The sequence below is a fragment of the Podarcis melisellensis genome (genome assembly GCF_964234715.1).
Source record: "Podarcis melisellensis genome assembly, chromosome: 3".
Taxonomy (NCBI): Eukaryota; Metazoa; Chordata; class Lepidosauria; order Squamata; family Lacertidae; genus Podarcis; species Podarcis melisellensis.
The window spans coordinates 31298338-31313124 of NC_138530.1; the positions used below are offsets into that span (position 1 = coordinate 31298338).

Genomic DNA, 14787 nt, shown 5'->3' on the forward strand with positions numbered 1-14787 from the left:
TCATCTGTGGGCTGGTCCACCGTCCCTCAGACCATGTGGTGGGCCGGACTATATTTTTGGGGGGAAATGAACGAATTCCTATGCCCCACAAATAACCCAGAGATGCATTTTAAATAAAAGCACACATTCTACTCATGTAAAAACACGCTGATTCCCGGACGGTCTGCAGGCTGAATTGAGAAGGCAATTGGGCCGCATCCAGCCCACAGGCTGCCTACCCCTGTTGTAGGAGGATCAAATATTTTGTCAAATGAGCCATTAACCTGCAGATTTATGTTGACAACACCTTGGGCAGTTTTCAGCATTTTCATCCCCCCGCCCCAAAAATTTAAATAGCAGTATAAACTTCCCATATATTTAGTTGTCATGTCTTAAAATACTTGTCTGAATTTGTTTCATTATAATAGTTAAACCACACTAAATACACATTTGAAATATGTCAGTTCAACTATTTTTTGCTTTTGTAATTATATAGCATATAAATTTAACATGAAATGCTAGTTTTGATTTGTTCTCTAAATATAAATTAAATAAAAATGTTAACACAGGCTGTATCAATTAAGGGCAGCAATTTTTTTTAAAAAAAAATTCTTTCTAGAAAACCACCACATTACTCTATGGAAACCGGGGGGGGGGGGGAGTATCACATTCAGCTATTTTTTAAGTATAAACCATTTATTCAGTATAATCTTGAAGTATAAACAACCCATTCAAGTTCTGCCCTTCCCCGCTAGAAAACATCCACCACGACACGGGAAAAACAGGACTAAAAATACAATAGAATCAGATATCAAAAATGAAACATAAAAACAATGACTACATAGCTCATCCTCAAAGAAACTGCAAGGACATCTGCTTCATGAGTGAGACAAACTAGCTTGTGGTGTTTGACGCATACTTTCCCAGCTGTTATTTGGATAGCTCTTTTTTTAGATACAACAACCCTACTTCTAGATCCGACAGAAATGCCCTGTGTACAATGCCCTTTCCTCAAAGACTTGGGAAAAGTTAAGTCAATGTACTTCAGTAAAGTACACTGAAACCAGACCATTTGCACAGTCCTAAAACATTCTCAGCTCATGGTTGTTGAATAAAAATGAGAAGATAGTCTGCTAGTTTAAGAGAACACAAGCACTAGAGTCAGTGCACAGATGAACATTATGAACATCAAGAGTGAAGTCCTTTCTCTATCACAAACTACATTAATCTATCTTTAAACATTTGTTACAGCACAATCCTATACATGGTCTACTCACAAGTAACTCCCAGTGTGCTCAAAGGGGCTTATTCCCAGATAAGTGGGTACAGGATTTCAGCAAGTAAAAACTAAAGTGTTGGTGGAGGAAAAAGAGGTCACAAATTAACCTGGATTGGGGTTATTTATGAAGACTTAGGATATTACCTAGAAAACTAGAACCTGTTTTATATAGCAGCCTTGCAGCAAGACAGTCATCTCTTCATATTTAACTGGCTTACTGAAATAAACCTGCACAGAATTAGTCCAGATCACCCACCAACACAAATGTAGCAGCTCTGTTGCACTAATAAGCGAGCAGCTAGAGCTTGTGGTTTGTTGTAGAAGCCTTTTAAGCTGTGGGTACCAGCCTGCTACTAATCTGTGTTAAACCATAGTTATTTTCTAATGTTATGTGCAAACTGCATTCCAATGTTAAATGCTGGATCCTGACCAAAGAGCTCACCATGTTGACTAGGTTGGTTTCTTGGGCATTTAAGATCTTAAGCAGATACTCAGTGGTAAAGCATTTAGGGGCACGTTAGTGATATCTCCGTCACAATTCTGATGCAGATATTGGATGCAAAACACAGATTATGCCACTTGCCTTACTCAGACTTTATACCCCTGTCCATACTTGGTACAAAGTAGAAGTTATTTTAGTTAAGGCTGTTTCTAGAGTACACCAATGTATGTCAGCTGTGTTATTTATTGCAAAGGTATTTAGTCTCTTCATGCTATAAACAGAAAAACCAAATCAATAACCCTAGAGTATTTGCACCGTCACCAATAGACAACATGAAGCCTAGCTAGACAAGACAAGAATACTTAACTAGTTTTTTCCAGAGGGAATTGCAGTTTGAGAACTAAATCAAAATGTGCAAGCACAATAACTGAGAGCTTTCAATGCACAGTGTATCAAAATGAGGTATTGGAGAAAATGCAGTATTTTACTGGTGTGCATTGTTTGTTGGAGCCTCCCCCCTAACTCCTGCTTTGAATCCTTTTTATACACTACACACACACACACACACACACACACACACACATATCAGACCAACTCATTCATTACCCTGCTGGATGGGAGGGAGACCAGGTCTTGGGTTGATTAACATCCTTTTAAATGTCTTGTGGAACCATGAGCTAGTTTTCAATTAAGTTTTACTCAGAGTAGAACCACAGGAATTAATGAGCTGGGTTAGGCCCATTATCTTCTACAGGTCTGCTCTAAACTTTAGTAGAATGCCACCCATGATTTACAGTGAACAAACTTTATCTATTAAAGGGTAAGGTAAAGGTAAAGGTACCCCTGCCTGTACGGGCCAGTCTTGACAGACTCTGGGGTTGTGCGCCCATCTCACTTAAGAGGCCAGGGGCCAGCGCTGTCCAGAGACACTTCCGGGTCACGTGGCCAGCGTGACATCGCTGCTCTGGCGAGCCAGAGCCGCACACGGAAACGCCGTTTACCTTCCCGCTGGTAAGCGGTCCCTATTTATCTACTTGCACCCGGAGGTGTTTTCGAACTGCTAGGTTGGCAGGCGCTGGGACCGAGCAGCGGGAGCGCACCCCGCCGCAGGGATTCGAACCGCCGACCTTTCGATCGGCAAGTCCTAGGCGCTGAGGCTTTAACCCACAGCGCCACCTGCGTCCCTCCCCCTATTAAAGGGTAAATCAATTCAAAGTCGCTTTTTCTTTGCCTTTTCAGTTGCAGTTTTTCCTCTAGGGAAATGATGTTATAGATTACGCTACTGTTATATAAACTGAAGATTTGTGTTCCTAACAAAATAATTTACTATGCTAGTTAAATGTAAGATTTATTTGGATTTAGTTATAAATGGCATTACTGAGATAGTAACAGTTCAATCTTAAACACTAACTTTGTTTGGAAAACCAGTAATGACTCATTTTCCCCTTTTAAAATGTTTTTGGAAAACAGCATGCTTTAAGCAACTAAGATACAAAATTATATTGGTACAAAAACCTTTTCTTGGCACACAGCCCATTTTTGTTTTTTGTTTAAAAACATTTTATCTATGATGCAAGGAGAAACCAGATCAACCTTTCTGTTTATCCTAATAATAAGAAAACGAGTAGTACCTGAGCAGTTCAAGTACTGTTCAGTAAAGAATGACTTTCACCATTAATCCTAAAAGGTTCAAAAGGATAAATATAACTATCTTACAAGTACTCGGAGAAAACGCTTCATGTGGGATATCAGTCACTCCCTTATGTCTGTCAGAAAGTCACATATGCAGGAACATCTTCCAAATGTACCTTTAATTCTTATTTTGTTAATTGTTTTGTAGTGCTCAAGCTATTCGTGCTAAAAATAGTTTGCTACATATAAAAAACTACGTGCAACAATTAATTTCTTGTTATCAGAAAGAGATCAACCTCTTTTCAACAACAATTTAAATTAATTTAAAAGTTTGTATTATCTTTCAGAAGCAGAATTTCTGTATGTTTTATCACAAGCAAGAGCTATGGTGTGTACTTACATTGCTACAGGCAGCTGGAGCACAGCCAAGGGTATATCTGCCAGTTTCATGGTTTGCTGCTCTTTGTCAGACAATCTTAAAATTCTCATAGTAAAATGTATAACCCCCCGCAATGGGTATTTCTCAAGACTTTTGAGTGCTCAACTAGACTAGAAGCTTGGAAGTAATGTCCCAATTTCTAATTAAGTCAGAGAGTAGTCTTGCAAGAATGTAACTGGTCCCTAAAATAAACATGCCACTGAAATCTTAGCCATATGCTATAATTCTTTTCCTTCCTGAACTCATTCTCTAAATGTAGTAGGTAACAGTGAAGTGTATGCAGGACTCAACTGGAGAAACTTTTATCAAGCTACTACAAAGTAACTATCACAGGCATTCAGGCAAGGGCATTTTCTTCTGCATAAAGTGTTATGAAGGAATACAAGCAGAAAATCGGCATGGAAGATTTCACAGGTTGTGCAGAAAAGATCGATGAGCACAATGCATCCATCCCAGCAATTCTGTTTAAGGGCAGGTTAAAAATACCATAAAAAATAGAGCAGCACAGACAGGTCCTACTCCTGCAAAATCGTTCCTCAACTGTTTAATCATGGTATTTCTCCAAAGAAATCATTCAACATCGCTCCTTCATATGGGAGATTACACCGAAACAGTCCTACTGAATGCAACTCGATCCGCAAGAAATTAAAATACACAATATATATTTGACTGCCTCTCCCAATACGAACCTATCCGGACCCTTCATCTGAGGGCATTCTCCATGTGAGGGAGGTTCGCCAAGAGCAAAACCTTTTGCGTTGGGACTCCCTAGCTGTGGAATTCTCCTCCGTGAGGTCTAAAAGGAGGTCATCATTAACCTCCTTTTAGCACCAAAATAAAACTCATCTTTTATCCCAGGCATTTGCTGGGAATATGACAAGCTGGGTGACGGCCTACTTGATAAGAATGTCCTTGCTGTTGAAATTTTTGTTGTTTTTCTTTGATGGAATGATTTTATTGAAACTTCAGCTGCTTTAGAATGCAACTGCAGTTGGTCCAAAATGCAGACATTGCCGGTGAGATGATCAGACCACCTGGCAGGATCTTACTGGACATAAGGGTGAGGGCCCTTTTACATGGGGACCCTGTGACACTGGAAGTACCTCTCAGTCGAAAAGCAATCAAATGCCCTGGCTTCAAGGATTTTGAAAGAACTTTTTTCTTACTTGCCTTCCATAAGCGATGTTTTATTGTTTGGACTATGGCTATTCTCTGCTGTTCTACTGGATTTTCTGGGGGGTTGGGGGGCAATTCTATTCCTTTTGTAGAGTCATGTTTTTCTGTATGTTGTATTTTATTGTTGTAAGCCACTTTTAGCAGGCCCCACCTAGAAATGCTTTAAAATAAACAAACTCCCATCAACCCCAGCCAGATACAGAGCACAAAGTTTTGGAAGACTGGCCTAGTCTTGGGCAGAACTGTCTGCCCTCTTTGATCACTAGATGTCCTTAGGCTGCAAGAAAGCAATGGGTCATCATAGCACATGACAGCTACTTGAGGCAAGTACTCATTTTTTGTGACATCAAAACTTGCATGGGCGTCTGAATATGAGCACAATATGCAATCCATCAAGTAGGCTATTTTTAGTTTTACTTTTAGCATTTAAAAATACTTATGAATTAAAGTATTAATAGTGCAGGAAATTTTATTACTATATGTCAGGGACGTTCAACTCCCGAGAGACTGCGATCTACTCCCACAATAAAAAGCTGGCAGTGATCTACCCATTTTTGGGGGGGGGGGACACCAAAATTGTTGATTTTTTTTTTTAGGGGAGCGAGTGAGGGCCAGGGCCAGATGCTTCCCCCCCACGGAGGAAACTACCGTATTTTTCGCCCCATAGGGCGCGCCGGCCCATAAGGCGCACCTAGTTTTTTGGGGGGAAATAAAGGGGAAAAAATTCTTTCCCCCCCAAGGCGCGAGGCTGGGGCGGGGGAAGCCCGAGCTTCCCCTGACCCCAGAACAGGCAGCTCTGTGCAAGCCGGGGGAGCCCTACCGTGGCTTGCGCGGTGCTACCCGAAACCCCAGCACGACTGCTCAGCGCGCCGGGCTTCGGGATAAGAAGCAACGCTGCGCAAGCCGGGGGAGGGCTCCCCCGGCTTGCGCAGAGCTACCCAAAGCCCCGGCACGACTACTGAGCGCGCCGGGGCTTCAGGGTAAGAGGCAGCCCCAGCGCGCTCAGCAGTCGCTTCGGGTAGCTTTGGGATAAGAGGCAGCGCTGCGCAAGCTGGGGGAGGGCTCCCGCGGCTTGCGCAGAGCTACACGAAGCCCCGGCGCGACTGCTCAGGGCGCCGGGGCTTCGGGGTTCAGGCAGCTCTGCGCAAGCCGTGGGAGCCCGGGGGGAACTCCAGCGGGCTCCCATGGCTTGCGCAGATCTTCCTGAAGCCTGGAGAGCGAGAGGGGTCGGTGTGAACTGACCCCTCTCGCTCTCCAGGCTTCAGTGAAAGCCTGCATTCGCCCCATAGGACGCACACACACTTCCCCTTCATTTTTGGAGGGGGAAAAGTGCGTCCTATAGGGCGAAAAATACGGTAATTGAGCCGCTAGCTGCAGTCAACCTGCTGGACATCCCTGTATATGTTAAAAAAGAAGCATCTAACAGATTCATTTTCAGCTGTAAAGGTTCTGGCACTCGCCTACTATCAAAGGACAGCTTCACAATACAATGAATGCTCACTACATATTCCAATGCTGAACACTAATGCTTGAAGGCAAGCTTATGGCAAACAAATAAATATGTGCTTGCTAAACATCTGCTTACTACATATGTGATACTTCATGATGTTCATGATGGGAACATGCTGCAGAATAAGCAGGATACATATTAGACAACCAATCCTATTCTGGGAATACCAGCTGGTATTCTAAGGCAACCTGGAATTGTGATGCATTAAACCACATCTCAGTGTACGCAGTCTTGCCTTTCACTTTCTTGTAATAAACTTTGAGCAAGCTGTACAGAAAAGCTTACAAGATACAGTTGTACCTTGGTTCTGGAACACCTTGTTACTCGAACATTTAGCCTCCCAAACACCACAAACCTGGAAGTGTGTGTTGCTGTTTTCGAACATTTTTTGGAAGCTGAACGTCCAATGCAGCTTCCGCAGCTTCTAATTGAGTGCAGGAAGCTCCTGGAGCCAATTGGAAGTGGCACCTTGGTTTTTGAACATTTTTGGAAGTCGAACAGACATCCGGAATGGATTCTGTTCAAGACCCAAGGTACGACTGTACCTACCATGTTAGAGCAGCATTACCGTTCCTGCGTTAAGTCTATGCAGTCTCTGTCAGAACTCTGCCATAACTAATTTACATGGAGCAATTTTTGAGAAATGACTTAATTCCTCTCACAGTCACAACTGCTCAGTATACACATAGAATATATGTATTCTTGTCTCTGGTGCTGATTTTGAGGGTACACAGAGGGTTGCAGAGAAGAGGAGAGGAATGAAAAGTCTATTGTGCAAGCTGGATACAACCCTTAGTTCTTGAACGTCTAAGATAGTAATCTAGATTCCCCCACCCCCAAACAAGGGGTTAGTTACACACTATAGACAGGCAAACTTTTAGAGATAGCATTGAAACAGTTTACCATTGTAGCAGATCAATTTACAAGAGGTGTATGTGTTGTTTTCAAGTACTTAAGCACAATTGTTACTCTTCTACAAGCTCCGTAGAAGTAATTTAAGACTTACTGGTGGAATTTTTTTTAATAAGAAAAATTGTCTTTCTTCATATACAAATAGAATAATGTATGGAGTATGCATGCCACCTACCTAAGTGTTATAAATCACTTGTGTAGAACAGCCCTTGGGGAACAAGAATGCCATATCAATCAGCAAGTGCTCTTAAGCTTTCTAAAAAGTTCTATTTGCTAAATAATAAATAATTGTAGACTAGGTGGCATTTCTTAACCTGTTTGCTAATCATCTGCAGGGTTTTTTGTTTGTTTGTTTGTTTTAGCATTCACCAGATATTTTAAAGGAAAACAGTTTCGTCTCTTGCACTGAAGAACCACCATTCATATTGTTAATTAATGCTATGTTCTGAAAAGCTTTGCACAAATTGTGAAGTGAGAATCAGTACAAACAAGGAGGCAGGGGGGAATGCCTTAAAAACAGATGCAAAATATTCAGTGAAGACTGCAAAACACAGTAGATGGCAGGTGCTAGCCTTGAAACTCCGCCCAGTATCTTGACAGCTAAAAGGAAAAAAAGCCCACAATGGCTAGCACCACCTTTTAGCGAATTTTACTTGATTCAACTAAAAGCCAGTCAAAAGTGCCTTTACTGTAGCTCTCTATCCTCTTGCTGGCTATAGGGTAAATAATTTTGCTTAAGTAGTGTCAAACCATTTGGGTATGTTTTTATTTTATTTCAAAAACTGAAAGACCACCCTTCAGCTAGGGCTGGGCAGTATCTGGTTTTCAACATCATGATATACCACCAGTTAAACAACGTGATACGCCAATATATCACGATGTCTGAGATATAATGGAGCTCTGTAGAGACACTGGCTGACTTCACTGTTCCCCTCCCCGCCGTTGTGATTTTTGCCAGCCCCTGCTCTTGTGATTCACTGCCACTTGCAGGAGGCAGAGGAGAGGTGAGCTGGCAGAGTACATAGGGGCTACAGGAATCAAGAGAAACATTGGCTGGCTTCATGGTTTTTCCCACTGTGATTTTTGCATAGCTCACACACACACACATCATGATTTGCGATATATTGCCAGGTCAAAAATTATGAAACTGATATCACAATATAGACGTCCAACCACTTTGGATGATATACTGATATATTGCCCAGCCCTACTGTGGAGGAAGCTTCTGAGATCTTCAGAACTTGAAGAAGCTGCTCTCCCAGACCACATTAACTTACTGGGTATGTAAGGGATAAAGCAAGTCTCTCAATCTGCATTCCAGATCTTTACTGTCATTATTATTAGCACAGCATCTGCTAATGAATATTTTGACGATGCTCCAGTAAGAAACAGTAGTCCTAATACACATGCCTAGTACACCCTTAATGAAGGTCAAACAGGTGCTGGGGAGCCTTATGTTCCATAATTTAAGAAAGGTGGGCTATAAATCACTACACATAAATAGTAAAAAATAATGGTGACTGGAAGTGTTCCACACAACATATCAACCGTTTTCATCTATTTAAAAAACGGTACCAATTGATGTTATTATCTACAAGGTGCCTGAATTCTGCATACAGATGACGACCATTTTGCACGGGGGTTCCATTCCTGGAGTCTGCACATGTCAGTGGAGAATGCATAAGCCTGTTCCGCCCTCTTCCGTGTCCCAAAAGACCCACACATTGGCTGTCTTGTGTCAACTGGACAAGCGCAAAATGGTTGCGGCTTGTACTTAAGTGAACACTTTTCCTCATAGGAACTCTCCCATTGGTTGAGATTGAGGGAGGAAGGTTCACTCCCTTCGTTCACATAATGAGACTGCAGGACATTGCCTCCCGTGTAGAAGTTAAATCCACAGCACACCCAAGACAAATTTTACTACAACCAAACCACGATTCAGGAGACAGGAAACATTCAGACATATGTCTGTACTGTACTTATTATACAGTAGTAATAGAGGCAGTGTAGTATAGCAGATAAGACTAGTACCTGAGAGACTATGTTTCAAATCCCAACTCAGCCATAAAGATCACTGGGTGACCTTGGGCCAGTCAGTGCCTCTCAGCCTAACCTACCTCACAGGATTGTTTGGGGGATTAAATGAAGAGGGGCAGAACCATGTACACCACTTTGTGCACTTTGGAGAAAAAGTTGGGATGCAATAAATAAAAAAAATTAAATTAAGCAGCAAGGGTATTTTAAAATCTTAAAACGTTCACTGCTTCTTAAAGCTAATGCAATCAGGTCTTCTGCTCATACTGACTTTTCATAAATCGAGCTCTCATTTCTATCATTCCAGGGCTAGATAAAAAGCAGTAGTTATTCAATGTGTGCATACAGATGAACACATTTAAAATCAGCTCTTGAAATGTCAAATCTCATAATGGCACCGTCTGTGCCTTTTCTATTGTGCAGTTTCATTTAATTGCTATGGCACATATCTCTAAGTTCCAAACCAGCAGAGTATCCCAATGCCCTTATGCCACAGAAAGTTGTTCAAAATGCATCTAAATTTTTAGACAACACCAAATATAGAATTACAGTATTGTTATGATAAGCAAGCCTCAACAGCTCAGTCAAGAAGTCAGTCAAACCATGCTTTGGCCATCAGAAATATGCTCCCACTAACCACAGTTAGTACACAGGGTACCACCCAAACCAGAACTAGAAATCCATTTTGAATCAACACTGGAGGAAATCTATAGTTAGCAGTAAACAGAATTTGTGGAGTTTAGACATCAGAGCTAAGTATTTTTATTTTTAATTATTTATAGAAAATATTTGTAGCAGTTTACAACAATATAAAATATAAATGCATAAAATACAACATATTTAAAACAACCAATTAAAAAGGAAAAAATTATCCAGTAGCACCTTATAGACAAACTAAGTTTGTTCTGGTATAAGCTTGGTTGGGCTATAAGGTGCTACTAGACAATTTTTAAAATTTTTTATTTTTATTTTGATGGCGTCAGACCAACACAGCTAGCTACCTGAACTTAAAACAACCAAGATATCTAATTCACCTAAAGAACATACAACTAGCATACCGTCAAAAATATCCCATCTAGATCTGACAAACAGCACTTAGAAGCCTAGATTAGCCCCCAAAGGCTATGATGCCAAAAACAAAAAAACAAAAACAAACTGCAGGGCAGGAAGTACAGGAAAGAAACAGAGCGCAAAAGGGGAGAAGCAGCCAAACATGAGGCCAATAGTTTCAAGGTACTGTACATGTTTTAGCAATCCATGTTACAGTCCAAGCATTCAATTGTATGCATCCTTTAGATGAGCAGCGTTATTTCAAAAATTCACACACTTTAATGACAAACTCTCTGCTTCATGACCACAGGAAATAACCTATATTACATCATCCACCACTGACCTACATATAATTGGCAATGCTAGTTAAGACCGTACTACTGACTCACTCCACTAGTGTGGCATATGGCCAATATTCTTTTAGAGGGATTACCATTCAATTATTTCCATGTGGACTTGAACAGGAAGTATTTTATCACTTCAGATGCTGTTAACGGCAGTAACCTTCTAAGACAAAAATGGACTCCCACAGAAGGTGGAGGAGGTTTTTAAGCAGAAGTTGGGTGGCCATCTGTCATAGATGCTTTAGTTGAGATTCCTGCATTGCAGGGGGTTGGACTAGATGACTAGAAGGGGGATACCTTCCAAATCTACAATGCTATGTGTCTATGACCTTGCTCACATGTGTTTATGTAAGTAGTTTTCAAGTTGGAACTGGTGAATCCTGGAGTTCTTTGGAAGCTTATCAGGGAATCATCTATGACTCAATCAATACTGGCAGAAAGGCTTTTCTGAAGACAGGATTGTCCACTGCTACTAAACATTCCCTACAATGTAGATAAAAATGGCTGAAAAGATACAACCAATTGTATAGTGTGCATGTCTGTTTGTTGAAACATTTCACTGAACGTACATGTACATCCAGCTATTCTGTCCAGCTCAAGAGATTCCTATCAGGCCCACTTAATTGTTAAAGCATAACTAATCTGTGTTAAGTGGCCCCGGGTATGCATTCTTATGGATCATGGAGATTTCCCTATTTTAGACTATGCAAGACTGACATCAGCATAGCCCGCCTCAAAGCATGAAACCCAGAACTGTTTGCAAAATGCTGGGGTTCTGAGACAAATGACAAGAGAAGGACAGGATTCCCTGGAAGTGGAAGACAGAGAATTTGAAAACCACTTTTAAAGTGACAAACAATATCTATCCTATTCAAAGAGACATATTGGTTTCAAGAAAATGCATTAACCCTCGGGGCCCCTTCCAACTCCACAATAAACCAACAAAGGAAAGATATGACATATGTGAACAGCACTAGTTTCAAAACATATTCTTGGGTGTTCCAAATGCACTTAAAAATCACATCCACACACACACTATGCCCTACTCAGTAGGGCCTACTCTCTGACAATTCTCCAGTTACACTAGCTCACACACTGGAAGACGTCACTCAATCTGGCCCATCATGAAGAAGCACTTTCTTTTATCCACCCTAAATCTTCTAACACTCTGCTTCATAGGGTGTCCAAAAGATCTAGTGTTATGAGAAAGGGAGAAAAACTTTTTCTATCTACTTTCTCCAAGCTGCACATAATTCTCTATACTTCTATCATGCCGCCTCTTACTTGCCTTTTTCTAAATTGAAAACTCCCCAAAGTTACAACTTTTCTTCATAGGGGAGTTGCTTTATCCCCTTGATAATTTTGGTTGCTCTTTCTGAAACTTTTACAACTCTAGAATATCCTTTTTGAGGTGAGGCGAGCAGGACTGTACAAAGTATTCCACATGTGGCCGCACCACAGATTTATATAATGGCATTATGTTTCTGGCAGTTTTATTTTCAATCCATTTCTTAATGATCCCTAGCATAGAATCTGCTATTTTCAGTCACCACGCACTGGGTTGACATCTTCATCAAACAATCTACTATGACCCCAAGGTTCCTGGAGGTTCACCTCCAGTTCAGACCCCATGAGTATTTATGTGGAATTAATGCTTTTTGTCCCAACATGCATTACTTTACACTCGTTCAGAACGAATTGCATTCGCCATTTTACCAACAATTCACTCAGTTTGGAGAGGTCTTTTTGAAGCTCTTCATGATCTCTTTTTCCTTTTATTGACTCTGAACAATTTAGTATCTTTGTCACCAAACTTGACCACCTCACTGCATGCTCCTAATTCTAGATCATTTATGAACAATCCTTGTGGGCCTCAGCTTCCTACTTCTCTCCATATTTCCCCTTCACCAATTTTACTTCCTGCATGCATCCCATCTTCTTATACCTCTACATCTAAACCGTCATGACATTCCCAATATCCTATGCCGCCTCAGTGTTTAACAACTAATTACTGTAAACTCACACAGTTCAGGAACAGTCCACAGGACAAGCGCCCCCCCCCCCCGCTGCCAACATTGGAAGGTCTGGGTTATTCCAGCAATCCTCATTGTAATCACAGGCCTAGCAGGCCTAACTATTACAACTGCCAGCTTAAAATGTTAAGCCTATTAGCCATGCAGTCTTGTGTACTCTAAAGTACAGTGGTGCCTCACAAGACGAAAAGAATCCGTTCCGCGACTCTCTTCGTCTTGCGGTTTTTTTGTCTTGCGAAGCAAGCCCATTAGCAGCTTAGCGGATTAGCGCTATTAGCGGCTTAGCGGCTCAGCTGTTAAGCGGCTTAGCGGCTCAGCTGTTAAGCGGCTCAGCTGATAAGCGGCTTAGCGGCTTGGGAAAAAGGGGGGGGAAGGAAAAAAACCCCGCAGGAACTCGCAAGACATTTTCGTCTTGCGAAGCAAGCCCATAGGAAATTCGTTTTGCGAAGCACCTCCAAAACGGAAAACCCTGTTGTCTAGCGGGTTTTCCGTCTTGCGAGGCATTCATCTTGCGGGGCACCACTGTAAACCTCACTTAATTTAGTGTGGCTTACTCAAAGGTAGTAGGTGAAGGGTATACAACTGCAGCCTAAGGCATCTTTAGAAATAACTGTTTAAAAGGCTATTTGCAGGGTACATGCTGAGAGAATGTGAGTTAGCAACAGCCAAGACTCCATCATAGCAGGTCTATCATAGCATGATGTAGAATTTGGTGTGCTTTTAAACCAAGTTTTTATTTTCTCATGGAGCACAGCACAAACAGCTTACAATAAACAATGCAGCATAATGCCAATTATACAAATAAGGCATTACTGGCGTAAATTGATACTCCGAAACACTCATTTTTTTTCCTGCCAATGCTCCATGTATCCGATTAAGCCCTTCTATGTTCCACAGAAATGATGCCAGCTGCATTTGCTGCTGAGTGCCTCTAGAAAGTCAGGTTCTAATCTTGCCAATTTCATCTGAATATCTCATGGTTTAAATCGCAAATTACAGATGCCATGAGAAACTCCATCACAATTACAGGTTAAGAACAAAGTACACATTACCCTAAACACACCTCAAACGGTCAATGCTGGAGGCAGAAAAACACAGAGCATTAATTTTAAGATGGAATTTGGCTGGGTAGAGGACAGTAATAGAAACCTTGGGTTGAGAGAAAGCCAGGATGCTCTCCTTTCCTCCAGTCAAGAGACTTTTGGCACTGCTCCTTAGGTTACTAAGACTGGGAGAGTGAGATTCGCCACTCCAAGTCTGACGCATTTTGTCAAGAATCCATTCACCAGCACAGTTCTGCCATGAACTTGCTAAAACAGAAAATGCTATATGTGAAATTAATATTATATTATTTATTAGACTTGTGCATCACCTTTGCCAAAGCTTCAAGGCAACTTTCAACAAACAAGTAAGAAGTAAAATTAATAATTACATAAATATAATTACATCTCATAAAATCAATCACCACATAACTACAATCACTACATAAAACTTTTGGTTAGAATATTCTACCTCATACAACTCCCCCCCCCCAAACCCAGCATCCCTGCTGTAGATGCTGACAATGGAATATGTTACCAAAAGTTTGGAAAAGTGAAGTATTAATCACAAAGAAAAAATTCCATATTGTCAGTGATACTGCAGATGGATATTTTGAAAATTTAGGTCTCTGATCAATTGCTGAAGCACAGTGAAGCGTTTCTTGTTACCAGCATTTGCACTACATCATATTTAACATACTGCAGTAACTCCAGAGTGAAGAATCGCCTTACAACTTTGAGAGGAGTATTCCTAGAAGGCAATATATGATTTAGCCCAAAGTAAGAAATAGTTTCATTTACCTATTGCACTTTCCAAATCTCTATTTTGATGATAAGTGACTATTATTTCTAGGTTGCAGATCATATTCCCCAAGCCATGAGACTGAATAATTGCAGATTTGGTTGCTGAGGCAGCA

The 14787-nt window shown here is 41.1% G+C and overlaps 1 protein-coding gene across 5 annotated transcripts in view; it reads right to left on the reverse strand.

Moving 5' to 3' along the window:
- ENAH (ENAH actin regulator) overlaps positions 1-14787 on the reverse strand; it is a 70567-nt gene that overhangs the window by 32890 nt on the left and 22890 nt on the right. For 3 of the 5 annotated variants that reach the window (XM_081903905.1, XM_081903904.1, XM_081903900.1), the window contains exon 1: positions 3733-3836. The exons of the other annotated variants lie outside the window; for them this stretch is intronic. In XM_081903905.1, coding sequence (XP_081760031.1) covers positions 3733-3821 — 89 coding nt within the window. In that variant the 5' untranslated portion in view covers positions 3822-3836. Of the gene's footprint in view, positions 1-3732; positions 3837-14787 lie in introns of those variants that run through there. 5 annotated transcript variants of the gene reach the window in all.